At 46.9% G+C, this 26,665-nt stretch overlaps 1 protein-coding gene across 10 annotated transcripts in view; it reads right to left on the reverse strand.

Moving 5' to 3' along the window:
* Positions 1–24,270, reverse strand: part of FGFR1 (fibroblast growth factor receptor 1) — a 45,042-nt gene extending 20,772 nt beyond the window's left edge. For 8 of the 10 annotated variants that reach the window (XM_016155262.2, XM_036228735.1, XM_016155270.2 and 5 more), the window contains exons 1-2: positions 23,683–24,270; positions 15,631–15,809 (exon numbers count right to left, since the gene is read on the reverse strand). In XM_016155262.2, coding sequence (XP_016010748.1) covers positions 15,631–15,721 — 91 coding nt within the window. In that variant the 5' untranslated portion in view covers positions 15,722–15,809; positions 23,683–24,270. Of the gene's footprint in view, positions 1–15,630; positions 15,810–20,825; positions 20,992–23,367; positions 23,513–23,682 lie in introns of those variants that run through there. The other 2 variants (XM_016155267.2, XM_036228734.1) reach the window with 2 other exon arrangements.
* Positions 24,271–26,665: the final 2,395 nt, after the last annotated feature.

A 26,665-nucleotide genomic window follows, 5' to 3' on the forward strand; every position in this document is an offset into this window, starting at 1 on the left:
ATCCTTAAACAACTCTGAAAACAGTAATACTAATACTGGCCAATATTGATGGCATGCTTACTATATCCCATATTCTGTGATGGCTTTTAACACAGGCTATCATTTAATCCATACAGCAAACCTATGATGGTATTATTATCTCTGCCCTATGGACATGGAGACTTACTTACTATGTGCCAAGCACAGTTCTCATTTAATCCCCATGACAATCCTGTGAAGTAAATACTATTATTATCCGCATCTTACAGAGTGGACGCTGAGGCACCAAGAGATTCGGTATGTGTCCAAGGTGGTCCACCTAGCTTGGCCACCAGCTAGTGGCCAAGGTGAGATTCAAACCCAGGTGGCCCGGCTCTCCAGAATCCACACATATCCAGATCCCAGGTCTACTGCTTCGAAAAGGTAGTATCTCCCTTCACTGTGTCTTTACAATCCTTGACTTCAGAAAAGTGACTAAAACCCTTTCTGTTCAGCCCACCGATCCTGCATAATGACACCAACGTCTCCTACCTTCACACATGAGATTACTGAGCTGGTTGCTTTGGCCTTATTCCCCCTTTCTCATTCCCTCAATTTCCTCAGCCCCACAACTACTACCTTATGACTTAGTGCTTTTAACTTATAACTGTGCTTTCCTGTTCATGTTCATCTACTCTTTCAAGTTAAGCAGGTGTGACTGTGCACTCTTGGTGGTGAGGAAATTGGAGGGAGAGGGAGGGCATTGTGATAGTGGTGGACTCGGGGCTAATCATGCTGCCCTATTTTGGCACGGCATTCGATAGCTACAAGGCACGTTAATTCACGTTCATGTTATTCCTGTTCATTCCCATTTAAATGGGAAAATGGAGGTTGAAGGATTTCTCTCAAAGTCACAAAACAGGGGTTAACATGGCTGGTTCCTGGGCCCCTCCACAGTGTCTTCCTTCTCACAAAGCACGTAGGACAGTGAGGTGAGCCACTCAGGTACTTAACAGCTCTGCCTGGGCCACAGGTAGACAACACAGCTCCTCCCTCCCTCTCTGTGTCCCTGGCTCAATCCTGGATCAGTCACCTGATACCTTGCCATGTCCCAAGCCCCTAACCCTTGATTACAGCTTACAGCTGCTGATGACCTCTGATGACCCCTGCTTGACTCCATTGAAAAGATTAAGAACTTTAGGCAGAGGGCTCATCAACTGTCCCATCAGGCCAGTTCTCCTGATAACACATCCTCACTGTCCCTACTCTCAAGCCCTGATGCCTCCACATGGGCACTCTGCATCCCATCCCTTCGTACTCCTGAGAGCCTGTTTTCTCCTCCTCCACAAACTGGAGCCTCCCAACTACCTCCCCTCCCCCACCTCAGCTGTCCCATCTCCCGGTTCTATCTTTTCAGCCAAGCCAATACCGTCACTGCTTCTTTAATTTTGCTTTCTCCCACCCAAAGGACTTTGATTCTCCTAAAATGCCTTTCTCCTCCTATCAATCCCATTACTTCCCTATGAGTTCCCCAACTACATTCTTCACCTCATTTTTACTGTGACTTACAAATTTCCATGCCTTTATCTTGTGCTTATTCATGCTGCTTGGCTGAGGGTTGGTCCATATACAGTATACGTCTTACGTACCCTCTGAGTCAGGAGCATGTCATCTACATTCTACACCCCAAAGCACACAGAGCTAGAATAACCGGCCCCCAGCAAAATCTAGGCATGATGTCTCAGGGTCATGATTTCTGTCATCTCTATGAAATCCTTTTGATTCTGGATTTCTGGGTTAAGAAAATTAGGGGAGAACGCTATCCTCTTTAGTAACACGGGGGAACTGGTGGTCCAGGAATGTTTACAGTCTTGGCACAAACTCCCCAGAGATAAATGAGGGGGCAATTGTGGGCAGGGGAGGAACTCGGGGTGGCTTTGAAAGCAAACTTAAAAGGAATACAGAACAGCCCAGCGGGGCCCTGGGAGCCCTCTGCAAAGGTTTTTTATTACGTTATTTTGGCTTTGAAATGGAACTGAAAACTTACTTTAGTCTGGCAAGGCCAGGCCAGAGACGGGAATCTCACCGAAATCCTGGGAAACAACTATCATCCTGCAAGGCTTGGGGTACAGAGAGAAGCCCTATGATGTCTTGAACTCACGGTGTCCCCAAGATACAGGGAAAGCTGCAGAAATGGGGAGCACAGGCATGAGTGGGAGGGAGACAGGAACACCAAATCAATTAGCGGGATCCGACACCCCGATCCAGCAGCATTCACCAGTCCCCTGACCCACGGGATCTGGAGTACAGTTTTTTTTTTTAATAGAAAAAGGGAAAAAAGTAAGAAGGGCCATTTTGCATGCAAATGGGCCACAGCCAGAAGAGCCCATTAAAATGTAAAAACTCTACATTCAGCCTGACAAAACTGTGCAAACTGCTGTGTTTGCCAGAGGGGCAGCAATACAGCTCCCGACAAAGGGACCTAGGAACAATGGTGGGCTGAATGGCCTCTGTCAGCAGGTCCCCTTGCGCGTTGCCATGGGGACCCCACCGGGGCTTACTAAAGGTATTTCCTGAGGAGAAAGGCAGTGCACACATGCCCAGGCAGCCTGGCTAATCCTGACAGGAAGCCATCGCCATTCAGCAGCCCAGGGGCTTGGGGCTGGAGTTTTGTTTTGTTTTTATTAAAAAAAGATTTCAGTCTTTTGTGTGTCCCACCTCATCACTGTAATTTAGTGCAGAGCTGCTTGCGCGGCCAAAGCTGCAGCTAAGGTCCTGCACCCGCCCCACGACCCCCCAAAAACAGCTCCCTAGTAGATGAGCCGGAAGAGGCCCAGGCATGCAGAACCCCACTTGGGAGACCCAGGCCAAAAGCACCCGGGACCCAGACTTTTGTGTAAATCTTTAAACAGATGTTGTGAGGGGTAATACAGCACTAGAGCAGAGCCTGGGGTTCAAGTCCCTCTGCTGGCTTCCGCCTGATGCCTCCGCCTCCTTCATACTGTCATATCATACTGTGTTGTCCACTTCCCCTTACATCCCACGATGGGGAGAGCAATCTCATGCTGGGGATAAGGACTGTAATTAAGTGATTAGCAAAGGAATATGCTCAGGAGTTGTTTTAAAAGAAATTTCCCTTCTTGCTTTCTACCCAGCAAAAGCTCTCACCCCGACTGTGTACTGATGTACTATGTACGGAGCCAAAAAGAAAACTCCTCTACACCCATGGCCCAAAAGGATTCCCACTACACTCTCTGCTTCTCTCCTTACTAGGAAGACAGAGCTGCTCCAGGAAGGGGAAAGTTTGCTTAAGATGTGCAGAATGTGTAGACCCCGTTCAGAAAAGGTAGATGCCCCACAGCTAGGGAAGGGTGGTCTAAGCTCACAGTTCCTAGAAGTTTTGTGTCACCATTTCACATTTGGCACCAGAGGAATCCAGCCTTGGCAGATTCAAGGAAGAAAGCCAACAACACAGCTGGTGGTGGAGACAGAAACTCCTGTGTGACAACTGCTCCCCTAGGACACAGTTTAGGGTAAATTAACATTTCCTAAGCAAACTTGTATGTGGAAGGAGCGGTCCCAATCAAAACAGAAAAATGAAGGCAGTTCTACTCATTCATTACGATTTGAACTCAGCTCTTTGTATTTGCAAAGCCCATGCTCTTGAATTTAGACCTATCCCCAAAACATGTTTTAAACCTAGCATTTTGAAAAAATCATAAAGAGGAAAGTTGATTGTTTCAGAGGCATTAAAACTGTACCCAGCAACTTCCATGGGCAACTGGGAAGCTTCTAAGGCCACATTAGCAGGTCTTGTTTTGGGAAGAGGAGCTAGAGTGCCTCTATTCAACGATGGAAAACTACCCCCCAAAGAACCCCAACTCAGTAAGGACCACTTCTATGGGATAAAGTTTAGGGGATCAAGCAGCACAGGTGCGAGTCTTCTCCTGCCTTGATTAAAAATGTCTTAAACTCGAAGCAGAAGTACATTGGCCACCAACAGTTATGATACGGAAGTAAGAACACCTTTCGCTAAGTTGTAGAGGGAAAACTGGACAACTAGCTGGGCGTGTGTGTGTGTGTGTGTGTGTGTGTGTGTGTGTGTGTGTGTGTGCGTGTGTGTGTGTGTGTGTGTAGGGGTCCTGCTGCTAGAAGGGGAGCGCAGACCCTCCCACCACTGGCCCGGAGCCCAGGCCTCCCAGCCATGTGTCTGCAGCTGCGACCTGTCATGCACTTCCTGGTCTGGGTTCTGTAATGGAAAGATCATTAAGCATGGGGGAGGGAGTAGAGTGAGATGAATCAATGAGAAGAGGTAACCCTGCAGCTCCCACTCCGCTGTACTCTAACCTTAAAGTCCCGTCAGGTTCCTTAAAGAAAAGGAATGTGTTGCCCTCCCCCCACCCCACCCCCTACTAGGGCCTCTCGGAAGGCCTCCCCTCCCCCACACCCAGTGGAGCTTGTTTGGGGAAGGAAACACCACTAGCAGCTGGGCAGGAAAAAGTTGCTGCTCCCTAAACTTGCTGATGAATTAGTAGAGGACTCAGCTGTTTCAGAATTTTCCTTTTGGGCCCCCAAAACCAAAATGGGTGCTTAAGTGCACAACTCACCAGGGCTTTTAACATCCCAAGACGCCTGCTATCTTCCCTCCCTGTCCAATCCCACTGATGCAATGGTGGGTCTGGTCACAGAGCCATATGGTAAGGAGGGTCACCACCCACTGCAGCAGGGAAAGGGATGGGCTCTGCATAAAGTTACATTTTTCTTTTCAATGGTAAAGAAATGCCCCTTATTTTCACATAAAGAATAGAGAATAAAGGCGATAAACATCCTTTTAAAATGAAATGGTATCGGAAGGTGGGTGCTATGGGGTGGGGGTGGGAATGGGGAGTTAGTGTACAGAATTGGGAAGGTGAAAAGTTCTGGCGATGGATGGTAGCGATGGTTGCACAACAACTTTATGTTTATTTTATTGCAATAAAAAATGGTAATGGCAGCGAGCGGTGCTGATTTTTTAAAAAGGTTCTTACTTGGCAAAGTAAGTTGTCAACACTATGTCAGTTCCAAAATATTGGGGGGACATTTGACTGGCTCATGAAATCTAAAACTCTGGGACCACTGGTATGTTTCACAGATTTGCAGAATGGCAAGGACCTAGAGGGTCCACTAATGTACCACACACCCATTCTTCTCTCTCTCTTTCACATACACCATGGAAATTGAGCATTTAGGACCCTCTGTTTTAAGAAATTAAAAGAACATGGTTTAAGAATCTTTCTTCCTGATGGTATGGCTCTTTGGTAGAGAGCAGGTGAAAGACGGACCAAGGGCCTGGGAAAAAGTAAGGGCCAATACCTACACTGGGGACTGCTTTGCTCAGTCGACTTGGGGATCTTAAATAATTAGAGTCTTGGGTGAGAGATTCCTACTCTGAACAATGTCAACATTCCAGGTTTCCTAAGGGATGAGAATGAGCCTAATTTGAAATCCTTGTAAAAACTGCTTAGTCCCAAATTCTGCTTGTGGCACAAGTGCTTGTAAAGTGGCTGGGTGCAGCAGAAGGAACATCTGAATAGAAATCACTCAGATTTCTGGCCCTACCACTGAGTAAGTGACTCTGGGCAAGTCACCTCCACAGTCAGGCCTCAGTTTCCTTACGTGTGAAATGGGAAAGGTGACCGACTTGACAAGCTCTAGGCCCCTCCAGCTCTAAGCAATATTCTAAGTTTCCCAGAGTTGAGCATAACTCGCTGTACTCCCTCCCGATCCCACTAACACAAAGCTCCCTCTGGCGTGAGGGAAGGCAAGTCCCCTAAAGTTAATTTTCCATAAGTAGAGGAGATTCTGTTTTGGTCACATAGCTCCAGCCACCAGCACCTTTAATACATGCTTCTTTGAATCTCTTTTTTCTGGCCTGTGGTGTTCTCTTCAGACGAAGCCTCACAATAAAGGATGTAGAGTAGCTGAGAGGCTGTGACTGACAGAAAGCTGAGAGCCCAGTTATTCTAGAAGGATTTATTTCACTGTGAGAACCAGCAAGGTAAATAAGTTTTAAAAATGGATTGGGAGTCTAAGGGTAGTGGAGAAGGGCAGACATAAAACAAATGCCGGTTCCAAATGTACCCTTCAGGCAGTAATATAGTCTTGATTGCTAAAATAACCTTGGTAAAATTTTTAGATGTCAAAGGGAGAACTTCATTCAGCAGTTAGTCAAGGAACCTGAGTCTTCGAAGGTTCAAAAGCTAATTCTTAAAACCTAAGGAAAATAAACCTTAATTCCAAAAGTAAACTCAAGTTTGACAATAAAGGAGCAGAGATTTCTGAATACAAACAGTCTCTTCTAAAGGGCTGGAGAGTCCATCAGCATTCCAAAGGCAGTGATAATTGACTTAAAGCCCCAGCTTCCAGGAAGAGGGTTTCCTACCTCTTCAGGAAAGCTTTGGACTACGTACCTACTCCCAGTCCTTCCTCTCTCAATACCCCCAGGCAAACTGACTTAGCCCTCTTCCACCTTTCTCACCTCCCTTCTCACCTATTTTGTCTTTCTCTTCCTAGACCCTTGGACAATTCCACCTTCCTCACTTTGCACCCTTCCTAGCACAGGAGTTTGAGCTGAAGGCATTGATATTAGATAGGCCTGAGTCTGAACTCTAGCTTCACCGTTTATTTGCTGTTTAACCTTGGTAAGTTTTTGTTTGACTGACTTCTCTGAGTCAGTTTCCTAAACTGTTAAAAGGATATAATACCTACCTTATAAACTTTATGGGGTGAAAATTAATTGATATCAGAGATTCTCAAAGCGTTGTCCCTGGATGGGCAGCATCAGCATCATCTGGGAACTTGTTAGAACCACTTGGCTGGGGGGTCCCGCTTAAAAATCAAAAGCACTGGGAGGGAACATGGCAGTGGGTTTTAACAAGCTCGCCTGGTGATGTCCGTACAGCAAACCTCTGAGAACCACTATATTAGTTGATACATGAGCTCAGTACGTGGTAGCACCTATTTTCCTTACCTTACTACTGAAAGGATTTTATACTTACTTTTAAAAAAACTAGAAAGTTTAGGTGTTTTTTTTTTTTTAAAATATGGATTATCACTTACTTGTGCATTCATGAGTACCTTCATTCAGTCAAAAAGTGTTAACTGGGCACCTACTATGTATCAGACAATAAATTATTCTAATGTTCTGGAATGACCAAGACGAAATAAAGTCTGTCTTTAGGTTGTTTGTGTGTGTGCGTGCACGTGCGTGCATGCGTATACACACTTCATTACAGCCCACAAATGTGGTTTCAGATGTCCTCATAACTCAGGGGAAGTGGGGAGGTTTATGTCCTTATTCGATGTAGTCTTTGAATGACACTTAAATGAGTCGCTTACTGTATCTGCATGCTAGTAAGAGTAACACTGGCCAAGGCTGGGCCTAACTCATGGTGAGACTGAGTGTAGGATTGGCATTTGTTCCCGGCCTCCCTTTCAAGAGGGGCCTCCAAGACTTTTGATGTTTTCTTTTTTCCCCCAAAAAAGGTTACACAGATAGTTACTGACAGAACTAGAAGAATATATTTACCAAACAACTTTCAGTAAATCTGTTCTAGTCTGTGGCACACCTGATAGTGTACCACAAATTAATATATATTTCTTAAATCCTATAATTATTCTGAGACTAGCCCACTATAGTACTATATATTTTTGGTTAAAACATTAATTTGTTAAAATGTAAACACTATGTAAAACAAAATTTCAAGACCTACTCCTTTTTTGCATTTCTTCATGTTTTTAAAATATACATACTGGCAGCCTTACAATGCTAATGCTGCAGCCTCTCTGAACCATCTGACATGTTTATTTTCATTCATCAGACATTGTTGGACTACGACCATTTTAGAAGCAATCTAGGTGGCTTATGTGTCCTAGCGACCCTATGACATTCTGGAATAAGTGTGACCTACCAAGAAAACTCAGGGGTGGTATCTGACATTTGGGGGACTTCTGATCCTAGACCTTCTCCTGGTAGGAGGTCTCAGCTACAGTGGAAAAAGCAGACTTTTTTTTTTTATTGATTATTCTAGGCTAGGGAACCACTTCCATTAGGGTAGCTCACAGACTCATGACAGATGCATCACCTCATAGTGAAGAGCAGAATGTCACACAAGAAACGGCACAAAGCGAGCATCCCCAGCTGTCCTTACTCCAATCACCACATAAGCTTATCACAGCAGAAAGGGAAGTGAAGTCTGATTCCTGGGAGATAAAAGGGACCCACCCGGCAATGTTTAAATTCCAACATTGGTCTGCCTAAATTTTGTGGAAAAATCAAATCTGATATAGTATAATACAGTGGAAAAAAACACTCGAGTCAGACCTACCTGAGTCCGAATCCCTGTTCCACCTTCTCACCAACTATATGACCTTAGACAAGTAAGTTACTTAACTCCTTCAACCTCAGTTTACACTTCTGATTATGGGATTAAACCTGTAGCCATGAGATCAGTGTAAAGAAGTAAAAATGTAAAGCATGCAGAGTGTAAAGATACGATAAATAGTATTAATTAATTTTTATTGTAAAAGACCTTTACTGATACAATCTTTCTGGGTAATTTGTCACTACGTAACTTTTAGAATATATCCTTAGATACACTTCTAAGTCTATTCACTTAAGTGCAAACTATTGAAAATAACATAAATGCCCAACAGTAAATAAAAAAAACTGCACACCCATGCATGGAATACTGGGCATGATTAAAAATTTCTCTCCAATACACGCTTAAGTTACAAACCAGTATATACTGTACAAATCCATTTTTGAAAAGTCATGTTTGCATAAATGCAAGAAAAATAGTCTAAAGTTATAGATTTATAGTTAGCAGTGATTATTTTTGGATAATGGGAAGAGTTTTCCTTTTTTCTTTGTAAATCTGTATTCTCTGAAATTTCTATGATGAACCTAGATTACATATCAAAATGTCCATGTTTTAAAAGAGTAATAAAAATATTCTTACTGATTACATAGAACTTTGCTCTAGTGGAGGGAACAGCCATATGTTAAAAACTCCGTATATTGTAATGCAGAGGAAAGAAAGTGCTGGACTGAAAAAAACAGAACGTGGTAGGAAGGAATGATTAATTTGGAGATGAAGATTTCAAGAGGGAGGTGGCCCTAGGCTATGCCTTAAACTAAACCCAAATTAATCCTTAAGCTAAGAGTAAGAATTACAAAAAGTGAAGGGATAAAGCAATAGAGATGGTCATTTCCAGTTAAGGGACCAGGATAAACAATGGTTATATATTGTATTCATAAAGGAAAAAGGAAGAGTCTTGTTCGGCCAGACGGATGGATGGATGGATGGATGGGAGAGAGAGGCAAGGGAGAGAGTAGATAAAAATCAGGGAATGAATGGTAAAGAGATCATTAGCCAGGGGCTAGGTTTCGATACCGGAGAAAACTGAAGAAAGGCTAAGCTCTAACTTCAACTTTCTTTGTTGATTAAGTATTGAAACTTTATTGTTGCTGGTTTTTAACCTCTTTTCCTGCCCGAGCTCATAACCGCTAAAGTCTATTCTTTGCCAAACTCCTTGACCCTCTGACCCACTTGAGGCTCAAAGCGCCTACACATCCAGGGCCTGGGAAACACAGCCGCATTCACTCAAACGGCAGGACCGGCTGCCGCAACACTCACCTCCTTTTAGACACCCATCACAGGAGGCTCAGCCATGATACAACATGTGGGATAAGGAAGGAGCATTGAGTTTCAAGCTCCACTGGAGCCAATCTATCTTTCTCTGTGCCTGAATCTCACTGCACGGACCTCTCCTACCCAGAATTTCTGTTTGCAGGTTACAAACCCTTTAAATGAAGGCAGTGGGCACCTTGTTTGGCCAGCAAAAAGGTGAGAGTTGGCATGAACCAAGACCCAGGAGAGGGGAACTCTGAGGGCAGGAGTGTAATGTCTTAGTGCCATACTGTGGCACCACTAAGAGGCAACAAGCCTGCCTTGGGGGGCTTCAGGCAATCACCCCTCTACTTGGCTGTCACTATCTGGAAGCCAGAGCAAACCCCCAAGTTTAGGAGCAGATGAAAGCTTTTCCTATGAGGAAACAGTTTGGGATTTACTCCAGGTCCTTAGGAGCCCAGGTAAAGCAGTTAATTTTCAGCTCAGTCACTTGGGGCCTGGGGTGGGGAGTGTAGGTGGGCAGAGAGAAGACAATGTTTGCGATAAGTCTGTGAATGAGCCACCTCTCCAGAATAAGCAAGGAGGCCTGGGCAGGTGGACTTGGAAGACCAGGTGTGCCAGAGCAGCTGGACTTCCCCTGGTCAGCAGGGAAACAGGTTCTAAGGAAGAAAGAAAGAGGCAAAGGTGGTGTCTGCAGCATGAGCTGGAGCCCCCAGTGGCCCTGGGGGAATGAGGCACTGTAAAAACAGGGCGCAGCTGCTGGTCAGGTTCTCTGACCCCGGCCCTCACCCTCCCCAATAATGACTCCCTAGGACTCACTTCTCCCAAGGCCATCCATCAGCGCCCCAGATACAAGCCATCACTCACTGCTTCTGCCCGACCAGGAAAGCAAGCACCCTGGTTAAGAGTCCTGCTGACCCTCCTCCGTGCTGAGGCCATAGGCTCCAAAAAAAATGACAGTCTTTCTCAAGTTCTGTCCATCCCAGACTCCAGGTAGTCAAAAAACCAGGGGACAGAATCCTGGCCTGATTCTTTGTTTGGGCTTCCTCCCCTCCCCCACCCAAGGCAAGGGCTCTGGACAGCCATTTGTTCTTCCCTGAGAAATTCCACCTCCCTGACTTCGGGGAGCTAGCTGGCAAAGCCAGAGTGGAAAATCAGTGGAGCTAATGGTGTAGCAATGCAGAAGCCAGAGCCAAGAACACAGCTCTGGAGTGCCTGTGCTGCACTTGCCCAGTGTGGTCAAGCACTCCTCCCTCACGTTCTTCCACATGCTGAGCGCTGGGGCCTCCCTACCCCCACCCTACTCAACTCAGCAAGACTTGCAAACTGTGCTCTTTCAAAGGCACTCTAGCCACCCCTCTCAGGGGTGAAGGATGTGAGACAGAGCTGACCCTCTGCAGAGACCTAGCAGCCAAGCACTCTGCAGATTTATGCAGTCTTACATCCACCATCCTTGTTCTCAAGTGGGTCATCCAACGTCACCTTTTGCTCCATGTAATTCCACTTGCCTTCTGGCGGAGGGTAAAGAAACTCCTCTTAAATATCCAGTGTGAATTAGAAGTAAACAGGTTCTTTCCCCAGGAAGAAATTATGCTGGAGATGGGGTGGGGTGGAGGAGCGCTCCTGCATTTGTCTCAGGGCAGCCACTGGAAGGATACTGGTCCTCCAGCCACAGCAGTGGGCTGCGGCCAGCGGATCACAGCCTGTCTGAGCTGGTAGTGGGCCTGGGGTGGGATCCCCCCACAGCTAGCTGAAATGCATGCCCCTTTGGGCCAACGGCAGCTGCAGGACCCTGGGCTGGGGTTGCCTGGGGTGGCGAGGGCCCTATAACTTGAGGCTGGGGCAGTGTCTCTGGAACCACTTGCAGTCTCTCCCCACCGTGGGTGCAGGTTTCTGTGGAACATAAAGACAAAGCCTTGCTTTGTGGCGCCCAGCATCCAGGGGGCTTGCAGCCAGAAATGGAAACGTGCGGCTTTTCCATTAAGTGTAACCTCTCCCCCTTCAACTGGCCACCAGACTCCTTCAAATCTGGGTAGGTGGGAGGAGCTGTAAAACCCCAGCCCCCATTAAATTGCTTATTAGTTGCAGATTTCCAAGCATGTAGGCAAGTATTCTGAGACTGCAAGTTTCATACTGTCCCCTTGATCACAGGGTCTGGGGTATTTAACCATGGTATGCTGAAAGGGGGCAGGATCCCCACTCCCAGCTGTGAGAAGTGGCTCTGCAAGCACTTTTGGATTCACCCACTTGCTTCTTTCCAAATCTTATTCTAAAAAAGAGAAAAAAACAAAGACACAACCCTCCTCCAGCTCAAAATGTCTTTCAAGTTGGTGCTTATCTTTTTAAATGGGCATTCTACCCATACCCACCTTCGGTCTATCTACACAGTGCCCTCCCCCCTCAAAGCCCGATCCGAAACAAGTTGAGCCTCCTTAAGATCCCAAACTAGAGAAGAGAAAGGAGAGGGAGGGAGAGAGGCTGGTTTTCCTGGAACCCTTATTAAATCAACTTTCCAAAGACAGCCAGAAACTGCCGGCCCTCCCCACTCCCTCAGGAGCATTTGCAGACTGGGGGAGGGGTTCACAACACACACTCTCAGCAAAGCCTTCCTGAAGGGGAAAAGCTTGCAGTGTAAGCAGAGCTTTGGGGAGTTTGCTTTAAACTTTTGGACCAACCTTTCTATACACTGATGATAGTCAGAAATTTTCTAAGAAACAGCAGGCCAAGACTATGCAATAATACTTTATATTTGTGAGATACTGTATAGTTTACAAAGCCTGAGATAGACTGTTTCTCGTGACTTCGCGGCAGCAGGGCAATGCTCTGCTATCGCAAAGCTCAGGAGGGACAAGCTATGTGAAAGGCCCACATTGAGAGAGGGGCTTACTCAACCAAACAGGGAACTGGGACTTGTTCTCCAGGTCCAGTGGATTCCACTTCTGCGTCCTCAGGCATTCCAAATCCACCCCTGAAACAAGCCCCTCGCCATGTGCTTTCTCCTATGGGGTCCCAGGAAACAGTATCCACTATTGCTATTTATTGTTCATTGACTTTGTACCAGGCACTGTTCTAGGAGCTTTGCAGACATTCCCATTTGACATTCACATGACCTTAGGAGCAGATGCTCATTATCAATATATACTATAGAGACGCAAAGAGGAACTTTCCCAAGAACCAACAGGAAGAAGTGGAGCCAAAACCAAAACTGAAGCAGTCCAGGGAAATCTTATGCCCACACAAAGAATTGGACATGAACATTCGCAGGAGTTTTAGTAATAAACAAAATTATTAACAACCCAAAAGGCCGTTAACAGGTGAACTGATACACATTCACCATATAATCCCATCACATGAAATTCTAGAGTGGGCAAAACTAATCTGTAGTGAAAGTGGATCATTGGTTGCCTGAGGTCAGTGCTGCCAAAGGGTCTGACTACAAAGGGGCCTGAGGGAAGTTTTGGGGGCAATGAAAATATTCCATATACTGATGGGGCTAGTAGTTACACTGATCAAAACATATCTAACTGTACACTCAAAACTGGTGTATTTTACAGAATGTAAATTATACCTCAATTAAGTTGATTTTCTTTTAAACGAACGGCAGTCTGACTTCAGTCTTCACGGTTGCATAGCCTCCTACTGCCCTTCCACCTCTCCCGGTCTGTCCCTTCTGCTCGTGGGGCCTGCACTCTGTCCTCATCAGGCCCTTCAGCGCACTGGCGCCATCCTTCATCACTGCCTCTGTTTCCTTCTCTGTCTGGATCCACAACCAGGAGCTTCGAGTCCCCTTTCACCCCTCTGTCACCACCACCGCTACCACTACACCCTAACATTCCAGTGCTTGTAGGCTTCCTGCGTATAAGGCCAAGAGCCATACTATTCACTTTCTCCATCCTCCATTTATGAGCTGCAAAAGAGTTTGTTGGAGAAAGTTTCTAAAAAAAAGTACTTTAGAGTCCATCATAAATTCACATTCTCAAACTCCACCCAAGCCCTCCTTGCTTGAGGTCTCCTGTACTACCATCTACATTTGGCTCATCCAAGTCTCTACTCCTCACAAACCTCTTGCTGTAACTTCTTCCCTTTACTCTCATCTCATCTGTCTATGTCTCTAGTCACCCAGAGTTAACATCCAACCTGCTTAACCCCATAGATTCTATTTCTATAGTGTCTCTACTAATTTTTCCTTCTTATGTAATGTCATGGCCCCCATCCTTGTTTATACCCTCATTCAAAACAAACATCTAACTTTCTGGTGACAGTGGTGGCAGCTAACACTTTACATATAAGTGCTTTGTCTGGATTAGCTCACTTAATCCTTTATTATTGTCCCCATTTTAAAGATGAGCAAACTAAGGCTTAGTATGATTGAGTAATTTGTCAAAGCAAGTAATGCAACTATTAAGAGGTAGAGAAGAATTCAAACATAAGTCCATCTTCTTCCTCTCAGCCATCCAAATTCAGTTACCAGATTAATTTTCTAAATGATGGACTGCATCACTACTTGCTCAAAACTTTCCAAGACTCCCAATATCTACCCTTTAAGTATAATTTCTTTAGTAGGCCATTAAGGCCTTCCATGTGCTTATAACTCGATCCAATTTTTCTGAGTATTACTTCTACTCAGAAAACTACCTACTCGCCAGGTAAATCATTTCTCTGTATACCTTATACATCCTACCTTAATACCTTCACTCATGCTGTTCTACCTTGAATGTCCTTCATTTCCCACTTCCAAACTCCTACCTATCCCTCTAAACCCATCTCAGATGCTCTCAGTTCCCCACTTCCTCTGCATGCCTATTGCACTTTATTATAACTCCACGGTGTAGTTTAAACGAGTTCTACTTTGTATTTACCTCTGTACTGGTCTACTCCCTAGGAGGTGGTGAACTCCCTGTGGGACCACTTCGGGTTTCCAGTATGTTCTAGCTCAGGTCCTGCCTTCAGTTCTATTACTGAACGCAACAGTAATCTGTATGCTCCGGCCAGTGTACCTTCTAGAAAGTCTCACACACCCTTCTTTCCTCCTTCTCCATCACCATATGAGGGGACAAATATTCTTGCGCATCATTCATCCTTTAGATAGGTGCTGACAGCGAGACTGACAGCTACCATTCATGTGCACACCTGAGACTTTCACCCATTGCTGACCTTCTCTATTTATGTGATTAGCCACTGGATTACAAGCCACACACCCTTTGTGGGAAGAAAAACCCAAACATTAGTTCTTAAAGACCCTCAAAAGCCACCAGGTATGATGTACCTGTAATCTCCACGAAGTATTTCCACAACTCCAGCAAATTCCATGAGGAGTACGGCAAATCCTTCCTATTATTAATAATCTCTCTGCATTTCCAACAAGCTATAGATCTCTCCCAACTCCCTTGACCCATTATGCTCCCTGGTTCTCAATCTCTTCAAAATCTCTCCAGCAGCACATATCCAAAGCAAATCACTCAGCAGGCCTCCAATCAGGCCTGTGAGACATGGTCAAAGAAGGCAAAATGGCAAGCATGTGACCATGACTGCCAACCCTCACAGAAGACGTATCTTTGGAACGATTTTAGAAGCCAGCAGTCTTTATCAAGCTTCCACATCCCTCAACATCCTCTGTAGCCTGATTCAAGTACAAAACCCAAATTCATAAGTCACTCACTCCCCATTTCATTGCTCAACCCCATTTTATACATCACTTAGGTTAGGAACAGGCTCTTAGGTCCCAATCAAAAGTAATTTTTTTCAAAAGAGAAAAGCATAAACCCACCTCTGGCAAATAGATGTCACCAACCTTCATGACCCAGCTTCTGATAGAGTTGGTTATGTTTATAACCAGGCCCTAACCAGCCCATCTTGGGAGTCTCTCCTACAGGAAAGGGGTCCTTTGTTCCACCAGGGTGGAGCCTTCCCAGTCGGCCATATCACCTCCAAACACATCACCTTTGTCCCAGACCATCCTGTTTCTGAGGGAGTCTGAGCTGACCCTCAGCCCATGCCTTACCTTGTTCAGGCAAGGTTGGAGCTGGCCTGGCAGTGCAGAGTGTGGCTGTGACCAGCACAGCCCAGAAGAGGAGGCACTTCCAGCTCCACATCCCAGTTCTGCAGTTAGAGGTTGGTGACAAGGCTCCACACCTCCATGGAGACTCTGCCTTGAGCTTGATCCTCCTTTTCAAGGTGACTCTGGGGGGAAAAAAAATTAAGAGAGTCTGCATGGGGGTGGAAGTGAGGCAAAGAGAAAAAGAAGATCAAGCATGTCACACAGTCACCCTGTGTAGAAGGGTGATTAAAGCAATAACTTACTCCTTAAGGTACAAAGAAGAGAACCGTAGTCCTGCCCTAACGAATTCGAGGTTATAGGCCTTCATTAGACGAGGGAGTGCTTTAATTCAGTTCTAAAACTATTTATTGAGTGTAGACTATGTGCGAGCCTTGCTGGGAAAATCGTCATGAAGTTCTCCAAGCTCTAAGCACCAAAATCATGCTGGGAAAGCAAACAGCCTTATGAAAGTCCCAAATAGTGTTGCCACTTCGTGGGCAGAGTGGTGGGACTGAAAGAAAGAGCCTTCAGTGTGTTGATGAATCTGGTCTACGACTTCACTCCCTCCAGGGAAAACCAACCCTGAGGTGCAGGGTAAAGAGAGATGAATTACGGAATAAGCTAAAGACTAGGAAATGGGAACCAAATAAGATACTGATCCTCTCTGGACCTATGTGATGAGAAAGCTGAAAAAAGTAATTTGAGCATCCTTTCTTTTTGTCTCCAAACTGTATGCACCCAAGGGATCTCTGGTTCTACCAACTTCCCTCATGGAGAGAACACAACTACCAACCCCTTAAAAAGAGCCTCAGAGTGTGGAACTATGAGGTGAATCCAGTTCTTCTCCCCAATACTGAAAGGTAACAATACTGATGTTTGACAGAAATGAATCCAGAAGTGGGGAAAAAGAGGTCGTGCTGAAGAATCACAGACTCTTGGAAGGGATGACTCAAAGATGGTTCATGCCAGTCCCAGCTCAAAGCATAGCCCCTTCACCCTTCTCAGGTCTGGAGTGGTGAATTTAAGATAAGCCCCTAGGATCTTAAGGAACAAGGGATTGCTGCTCTAAACATTTACCAAGTGATAAGACTTTCAGGGCACCGTTTGGATGATGTGGGGTGACCATCTCCATCCTCCAGGTGGCTTTAGTCCTAAATACTCCAGGGAACCATCCAAGTTATTCAGAGAATCTGCTTCCCCGGAACATGCCCTAATGTGGTGCTTCGGCCCTGCCTTCCCTGAGCCAGACAGGGCCCCTGTGAGTGAGTCAGTCACCGCTGGCAGAAACCCCTAGATTCTTGGCTTCGTTCACGTGTGCTTGCCAATGGGAATACGTATACACTACCACTAGCTCTCTCCCAAGGCTTTCCTAAAATTTTTTAATGATTTCGAATCAAAGGAAAAGTAAACATTTCTCTTTTATTTTTCTAAGTTTAGGGAAGGGACTAGAAGAAACAAACTGGAACAAATGTTTACTGAATACCTGCTACATGCCAAGCATGGACTAAGTAAAATCTATAAATACAAAACATCATTTTTCCTCACTATAAACTTATGCAGGGCAGGAATCATTATTCCCCTTAAGCCATGGGGAAACAGACTCAAAGAAGTTAAGAAGTTAAGCCAGTAAGCAACAGCACCGAGACTCTCATCACCCTGGTTTTTGGATGCTAGGGACCAAAGCAGGATGAAGCAAATTAGGGGGTTCATTAAACCTGGCTCTATCTGATACAAACTCATTTTCGCCAAAGGGCATCCCTGTGCTATAGAGAAACTAAGTAGATAAGGGCAGATCTGAGGTAAATTTGGAAAAGGGAGAGCCTCAATTCTCAGTTTTGTCGATTGGAAGACCCTTGTAAGCAGCTCACAGCTGTGCCATCTAGGACACATGGGGCACATAGGAAAGCGCACGATCCCTGGCTTGAAATAGAAGTGATGCTTGTCAAAGGACATCCCTAAATCATGTTGCATTTCTCATTACATCCAGAAGATACGCCAAACTGATGCACATCTGGCATGCAGAAAGGTACACCCAACTAAGAACCTAAGTCCCACAGGAACCACCAGCGTAATGAACAAATTTTTAGTATCTAGTGGGAAAGGGTGGTATCATCTTGAGGTGATTACACTTGTTTTCAAATGTAGCAGACAGGTGGCTTCCACCACTGCTTCGCTACTCTGTACCCTGAAAAGCCTGCCCACTTCCTCATAGGTGTGGGCTGGCTGCAAACTGTCTTCTTTCGGCTCTGTGATCAACGTACTTCAAACTAATCTAGCAGCTTCCCTGAAACAGTCTTGTCCTCTTCTCTTCTTGGCCTCAAGTCCTACATCTGTAAAACGAAGGATGTTAATAAAAAACCTAGCCTCCCGCACTAACTCCTGGAATGAGAAGGTAAATGGGCACACATCCTATTGTAGAAGACACTGTGATGTAAACCACTAATCCACACACTGCCTGGGACCCTAGGGACTACCACCTTTTACTTCACCTCACCTTCTTCTCATTCTACTAATTAATAAATTCTTAAAATCCCATAGGAAGAGTCTCTTTCCTTCACTGCTGGACAGATGTGACCTGTAGCCTTACAGGTGTACACAGCAGCTTCCTCAGAGATCCTGCATCTGGCTCCACTCCCACGTCAGGTCTCCTGGGACCTGCGGCCAACTCTGCCTGGGTGCAGAGGTCCTCACTGGAGTATGGGGATGGGGGACACACACATCTCAGTTTCCGCACTTGTCAGAGGGGACTAAAATATTTGCCCCACCTACATCACAGGTGGTTATGAGGACCAAATAGGCAGCATGGGTGAGAGCACCTGCTCTCTTCTTTCTAAGTACTAATTCAGTGTAAGATAGGAGAAAACAGGGGCTGGAATATATCCCCTTGAAACTCTCCTGAATTCTAAGAGTAAAGATTCTATGATTGTCAGATCTCCTTGTCCAAAAATAATGTAAGGAAAACTAGCTGAAGAGTTCAAGGCCAAGTTTTCTTCCATTTTCTGGAAAAAGTAACAAATTAATTTTTGCCATTCCATTTATGACCTTGCCACCACGGCAGAGTCACTTAACCTTTCTGAGCCTCAGTTTCCCACTTGTCAGAGGAGGCTAAAATATTTGTCTTTCCTGCATCACAGGTTATGAGGATCAAATAGGCAACGTGGGTGAAAGTGCATGTTTTCGCCTCTCTAAAGTCCTAATCAAATGTAAGGAATTATAAACATTGTGCTTTGAGTCACTCCTTGACAGTATTCTCAAGAGATTTTGGCAGCAGGAGGGCACAAACTTCTTACCTTACAAAGGTGTTTCTCACTCTCCATCTTAAAACCCTATACTCTAGACCTAGCTGCTCCATACGATGACCAGCCACTTATTGGCTATCGAGCACTCGAAATGTAGCTAGTGCTAGAAATGGAGGGCGAGGGGGGAACCTCCACAGAATTTGAAAACTGGGTATAAAAACAGAATGTAAAGTATGTCATTAATAATTTTTTGAATTGATTACATGTTCAAATTATATTTTGGGGTCTAATGGACTAAATCAAACATATTACCAAACTCCAAATAAATTAATAAAAATGAATTCTTCCTATTTCTTTTTATTGAATTTCAAATGTGGCTACTAAAAAATCTAAGATTATATGTGGCTTGTGTTATATCCCTATGGGGGAGCACAGCTCTAGGCAGCCTCCACACCCTGCCCGAGCATTTCTTCTTTGCTCTTCCTCCTCATACAACAGGCCAAGCTTTCCTATTCTCTGACCCCTAACTCAAAAAACCACCTCTTCTTTCCTTAGGCCTTCTAAATGAGGATCTCATTCCTCTGAATTTCCAAAAAACCAAGCTCTTTAGCAGTAGGGTCTGTACCTGACTAACTTCTGTTAATACCCTTAGCACCTAATGTGTACAAAGCAGATGTGGACACATTTGTTAACCAGATAAATAAGTGAATGAAAGAAAAAAAGTCTGATTGAAAAGAAACCGACATAGATACTCTTACAGAAGAGAGATTGAGAATATATATATATATAAAAAAGCAATAGTCAAGTACTCCTTGTTAGCTAGCCAAGCTGTATCTCAAAACATAACGACTGGGACACTTTTTAAACATTTCAATTCCTCAGAAATGAGGAAGTAACAACAAAACATTAATTCCTTTAGAGAGGAAGAAAAGTTAACAGAAATGGTTGCTTTTCCCAAAAGTAAGCATTCTCTGTTCATCGTTGAGAATGGCAGGGCAAGTACTTATTAAACATCTGAAAAAAGTTATGCAGTTCAGCTCGCAGAATTTTAGATGGTCCAAGGGAAATGATAATTTAAAATTTTCGAATCCCTGTAAAAAAAAAGTGTCCAAATGTCCTTGGGAGTGAGGTATACAAAAAATTAGTAAAAATAAATAAATGAAACACTAACTGCTCCACGATAATCTAGGAAACCTTGCTATTAGAGGCAGGATGGACTAGTGGACCACCATCATATTCTTGGAGTTGTTCACTCAGGTGATGGCATTTAACTGAAGATGAAAAATAGCTTCTTTAATTGCAAGAGTGGTAGTAAGGAGAGAATGTCTGTTTAAGGTGGATGCAACCTTGAGTGGAAAGCAAATATCCTAGCCCAAGTCTGGTATTTAATCTTCTCTGGAAGCACCAGAATCTTCTCTAAAACTCTACATCTGGCCTCCCACCAGTCCCTGGCAAATTCAGACCTTTTACAAAGCTCTTGGGAAGACAAATGCAAGACAAATTTCCCAAGAGGAAATTAAATTCAAGTGATGTGAGGCCTTTTTAGAACAAGATGTCTGAATCAATTCTCTCTACCTCTTTTTCCTTCAGCAGCAACAGGCTCCAACTTTCCTAGGAAGCTCTTAACTAACAGCCATTTTGATGAAAGAGATTGAAAAATGGAGGCAAGAAGAAAGCATTCAGAGGAGCTGGCTGCTAAAACCCCAAGCTCACAGGAGGAAATTGCCTATTTTAGGAGTCTTGTTTCAAGTCAACACCCAAAACAAACAAAAAGCATAAAACTCAAGGCAAAAACGCATGGATTTTCCTTGGTCTCTGTGGCAGGAGTCTGCCTATTCAATACTCAACTCAATCTTCCTACCCTCTGGAGTCTACCAGGAAGAAAGCCAGCCCAGGCTTAAGGTGCCTGGAGGTACTTACTCTAATCTTCTCGGTCAAGAGGAGTGGGACAATAATCTTCCAGGCTCCTTCTCTAGTTCTTCTTGTTCTTTTGCTTCAACTTGCTCTTCTAAGGGCATTTAAGAAACTTTCTAACATCCTCCATGGCCAGAGGCCAAGATAAAGAAGCACCCAAGACTGTCTACTTGGGAACCAAAGGAAGTAGTGCCCACTCTGACCCAAATTCCATCTGTGAAAATATCTCCAAAATGGGCAAGAAAAGCAGGCAGTGAAAGCACACATGTCCAAGTGGCTAACCATGCGGATAGCCCTCATTAAAATGCTGACACTCATCTATGACTAAGAGTAAATGCAACAGATATTTCAAGAAGCTTGTCACTGATGCAGTACACAACCACCCCAGCTGGAGCCAGGCCCCAGCAACCTCCCTGTCCCCAAACACCCTGTGCTCCTCTCGGGTCAGCAGCAGCCCTGGAGCGTCTCCCAACCAAGTAGGGGGAAATATGTAAACAAGTCATTAGGGAAGCAGGCCATCAGGACAGACGGTCAGCAATGGCTCTCCCTCTCGACCTCCGTCACCAAAAGGAAGGGAGATGACCCAGGCTTGGGGGTAATTAGCAGACTGAGGCATGTCCCACGGGGCCCTGCTACTTAGCTTTTCAAGCCTCAGAGAGGAATTCGGGAGCCTGGGCCAACGAGGAAAAATGGCTACTTTGCGCTAAACAGTCTCAAGGCTAAGGTTCTACAATTTTGATGGTATTCTAAAAAAAGCGCTGGTCCGGAGGTGCAAAGGGCAGGGCACATCTGCGGAGGAAACAGTCACCTTAATTACCATGTCTAGAGAAAGTGCGATTTCATTACAGCCTCCAAAACTACCACCCAAAGGAGGAAACCAGAGAAGTGTTTTCAATTTGAAAGAGACTGGAAAGGAGAGGGTGAGAGGGACCAACTCTCCCTATCCTCCCGCAACTATGGACCACAAGGTGCTCTCCCACCTCAAAGGACATTACAAAAAAACCCTCAGCAATCCAACCCCCACTTTCGAAACTTCGGCCTTACTTATTAAATGGGAAAATGTCCCACTCTAGTTTCCGGGGGCTGCAGGCCAAAAAAACTCCTTAAAAACGCACAGGGAGCGCCCCTCGCAGCTACAGTCCTCGCCCTCCCGCCCTGCCCCCGGCCCCCGCCGCTGTGCCCGCGGCTCGCTGCCGCGAGGGCGGAATAAGGATGCGTGACGCCACCGCCCGGCGGCCGAAGACCCGACGGCAAGCTCCGCACAGGGTCAGGCGTTCGCACTGCCCCAGCTCTAACTGAAGAGACAAGAAGCAATACTTTGGTTCCAGAAACTTCTATCAGGGCCAGTTCTGGGTCACACCCATGACCAAAGAGTCCATTTCCAGCAGATGAACCGTTCGTAAGTGTCACCCCCTAAAACCTTCTGCACAATCTGGAAAGCCCTACCACCATCAGATCCTAGATAACGGGACCCAGGGTAACTTTTTCCACCCCAAATCTCAATGCCACATATCCAAGTATTAAGAAATTTTAAAGAGGGAGATGGAAAGGACAAGTTGAAGAATTCCAGTTTTAATTTGTGGGACGGTGAGAGAGGAAGAGGGATGTTAATAATGTGGCTGCGGTGTACCCCTGTGGGGTGAAACGGAACCAGATGCGGCTGCTACATCTGGAAAACGTGGGGGAAACGTGTTGGGGAAGAAAGATACCGCAGCAATGTTTAAATGGGCTAACAGCTTCTGGGCCCGGGCTTCGTCTCCCTCCCCCCACACACATCTCACACACGCTACCACCGAAGGTGTCTGGCTGCCTTCGCAGGCTATGCGTTAAATGAACTCCATCTACGATGTCAATAAATTCCTCTGAAAATGAGGATTCTAGCCCCTCTTCTCCCAACCTCAAACATGATGGGAAGATGGAGCGGAGAGCAGAGGGGTTGGGGCCAGAGAAGCAACATGCATCGCTGCTGCCGAGTGAACCGCACCGGACAAAACCCTTAGCCCTTCCCCCACCTCCTAGACCCAGACTGGAACTGAACGTTCCCCTCCCCTGACCCCATCGTGGGGCTTAACATCACCCACTGGGCGCCCTCACGGTCTCCAAACTTCCGACCCTTTCGGGGATGGACTAATAAGCCCCTCTGGAAAGGGAATTCCTTTCTTGCTCTCCGCTAATGCAGATCCAGCCATTTGGTGACGACATAGAGTTAAAACCTATTCGGAGAGAAGCTGACCTACCCCTCCACTCCCTTCCCTCTTCATGCCCCCACCGCTTCCCCATCCCAAACCCGACCCCAGGCTTTCCAGCGGTGGAAAAGGGCATAGAAATACTCGGGATTTTTAGAGTTCCACCCAAAGCTACCTGCTGAAGTGGGGTGAGTCCCTACGAGTGAACTAAAAAGAGTGGAATGCAACACACACACACACACACACACACGCACGCACACACACACTTCACGTCCCTGCCCACTCCCGCCCTCCTCTCCCAGTCCTAGAACACTGAGGGCCGCCGCCGCCTTCGCCCTGGCCCTGTCCTTCCCCGGACTCACCGTGGTGTCCACGCCGCCTCACCAGCTCCCCAGCGCGAGTTGGCGGAAAAGTTGGGCAGCAGGAGGAGCGACGGGACGAGCGCGGGCAGGGGGCGCAGAAGGCGACGCGAGCCGAGGGAAGGGAGGGGAGACAAAAGGGGGGCGCAGAGTGCTGGGGAGGGAGTTGGGAAGTCGAGGGGGGCGGGTAACGAGCAGAGGGAGGCGCCGGACCCGACAGGGCTGCGGCGGGGGAAGATCGCAGCCAGGAGGCTCCAGCGCCGGGGGCCGCTCGGGACGCCAAGCCCGCCCCGGATCTGGGGGCGCCGCAGCTCTTACCTCACTCGGCGCTGAGGTTCCGCCTCTGGAGAGTCCGCCGTGGCTTGTGCGGGCGGGCGGGCGCCCGCGTCCCCGGCTCCGGCCCGCCGCTGCCGGGCTCCTGGCGGGGCCGCAAGAGCCCCGCGGCCGGCGCTCGACTCCCGGTGGCGCTCGGCGCCGGGCGCCTCCAGTCCAGGCGGGAACAATGGAGCCAAAGCTGGTGCCCCGGAGGCGGGGCGGGGGGAGGGCTCCCGTACGCCGCCCGGGGTCTCCAGACCCTGTGGCCCCCCTCTCCAGACCCGGCGGCGGCTCCTCACGATTCTTGCAGCCCGGGCTCCATCGCCCTGCGGGGGCCCCGGCGCCGCGGCGTTCCCGAGAGCAGTCTTGGTACCGGGCGCCCTGCGGGGCGCCCCTCCGACAGGAGAAAAGTCCGCGGTCTCCGCCGCTTTTCCAGCTGCGGCGCGCGCTCGCGGCCGGAGAAGGCGAGGTCGCCGCAATGCGCTAAGCGGAGTCTCGGTCCCGTCCGGACGTTGCCGCCCAGCTCTGGGCACAGCCCCGGCTCCTCCGCGCGCTGCGGTTGGACCAGAGTATGGGCTCCCACTCGCCGCCGCCTGCTACCGAGGCCACCAGTGCCCGCAGGAGCGCTCGGAGCGCTATGCGCCGGCGAGGCGCGAGGGCTCCCTCTCTCACTCCCACCCCGCGCTAGTCCCACCTCCTCCTCCTCCCCTTGCAACTGCCTGCTGGGCCTTGTAGTTTCTGATCCTCGGGCCCCGAGAAGCGGGGAGCGGGCTAAGCTGGCCTGCACTCTGCTGCTCCTTGCCTGTAGTGTATAGTCTATGCATGCATTCCCCCCGTCCCCATCCGAGTATCGCCTGGAGAGCGCCCGAAATCATGCAGTGGACAGATTAGCCGTTTGGGAGTGAGGTGAGAAGACGCTGTCGCCTGAGGTTCTACAAGACAGCAGGAACTTTGGAGTCTGACTGCGTGCCTGGCGGAAATGATTTTCTTGCTCTATTCGGTTTTCTCATCTGTAAAGGGGGATAATAGTACTTTCCATGTAGAGTTGAGGATTAAATGAGAGCTAGGCCTACAGTTACACAATAAATACAAGCTGTTTCTATTTTTAAGAAGGTCGACCCCTTCCTCTGACCCTTCCATTTCGCTTTCCCCAGCCGCATGGTTTGGGTTTTGTGGTCCATGGGAAACTGGAGGCTGTTGTCAATTTTTCAGCACCATTTTTGGCCTCCAGGAGTCTCCAGCCTACAGGTGATGTTTGGAAGCAAAGAGTGAGTGGAGCGAGTTGAGGGGTGGTGTTGGTTTGGAAATTAATCCGAATCCACCCAGAGCACAATCCAGTACTCTGTGGAACCAAAGAGAAAACAGCTAAAATGCCCCTTTCTCTGGGTCCTTCCACAGAGTGGTAGAACCTAGTGGTTCCCTAATCCAAATGGATGAGTGCTCTGGGGAACTTCTGACAGAGACAAATTGCTGGACGTGCTCAGACTTGAGGAATTAGGCTGCCCCAGGAAGAAGCAAAGAGTTTGTATTTTTTTCTACTGCTCCAATGGTGTCATGTGGGGGACCACTGGTAGGGTGAGAAGTATGTCACATTAGGTATGAAAGATGCCTCCATTCTGGTCCCCTACTTATGCACTGTTTAATTTTGTACGAGTTATGCATCTGAAATAAAGCCAAGACTTGTTTGCATATTACCCCTAGTTGGTTGGAACTCCCTCACAAAGTTGTCACAGATGTCAGTGCACCAAAAATGTTCCATGGGTAGAGCTTGCTGTGTAAGTTAATAGCAGGGCCTGTACCTTCACCCTCACCCCACCTACACTCATAAGGTTATAGAATCTTGAATACTGAATGAGATAACTCCTCCTCCTTAAATTTAAGGAAAAGGTCTCTCGGTTATTTTTCTGTTTGACCAGCAGTGAAAGAATAGTGACCAATGGTGTCATTCACATAGTAGGAGCTCAGTAAATGTTTATTGACTGACCAAAGAGTAAATATGCAGTAAATATTTATTGAATGAATGAATACATTTAAAACTAATAAAAGTAGGAACTCACATATCTGTGGAATAAATGAACTTCAGCCATTGCTTAGAGGGTTATTCCTCCTATAAGCCTATATCTTTCCATCCTTTGATCCTTTGGTTCCTGATCAGGCTCCATTTACATCCTCCCATTTAAGCTACCCATCGATTAGGCCGCCTTCATTTCAAATAATCCTCAATCCAGGCTTGATTTGGGGGCATTTTAGGAGTATTTTGAATGCAAAGGAGGAGGCTGAAATGTGTCCTTGATTTAAACAGAAAGAGAACCATCTAAGTGCCTGTCTGTTTGGTGTTATGGGGCCTAGACCTGATGCTGAACAAATTTCTCTATAGATTTAGCAAGAAGCTAAAATGGGAGCAAGTAGCCAACTTGCTAGCTCTCCCTCTCCCAATTTTCAAGGAACTAGCCGAAGACCGTGGAATGAAGAAGGTGCCAAACCCAGAGAATGCATGGGACATCCACAGAGCACAGAAATGGCTCCTGAAGAATTGAGAGCTGCCTGCTTTAATCCTCCAGCCCATTCCCCTTCCATGCTGCTCCTCCCCTCCTCTTTCTGAAATGCAGACCCTCCACTTGGGGATAGGCCCCAGGCCAATGGAGGGAGAGCATCTCCAGGGTGGCTCTGACCAGCTCCAGGCAGAAAGGGTCAGACAATCACTCTGCCTGCCTCTGTCCTGCTTCGAGGACTCCTGGCACATTGCCTCCCCACACAGAAATGTAATCTTCCCTCTGAGATAACAAAGAGCTGGGAGGGTCAGGGAGGATTTGTAGGCCCCTTGCCCTGCCAGCTAGATGTCTGAGGGGGAGACAAAGGCCCTCACGCTGGAGGACCTGATAACCAGTTGGAGGCCTGTTGCCTCCTGGATCTGTGGGAGGAGGGGACAGGTGCTGAATGAAACAGAGGGAAACAGAGCTCTCCCCAAAGCCCGATCCATTCTCTT

This window comes from Rousettus aegyptiacus, unplaced genomic scaffold (assembly GCF_014176215.1).
Source record: "Rousettus aegyptiacus isolate mRouAeg1 unplaced genomic scaffold, mRouAeg1.p scaffold_m13_p_11, whole genome shotgun sequence".
In the NCBI taxonomy this organism is placed as follows: Eukaryota; Metazoa; Chordata; class Mammalia; order Chiroptera; family Pteropodidae; genus Rousettus; species Rousettus aegyptiacus.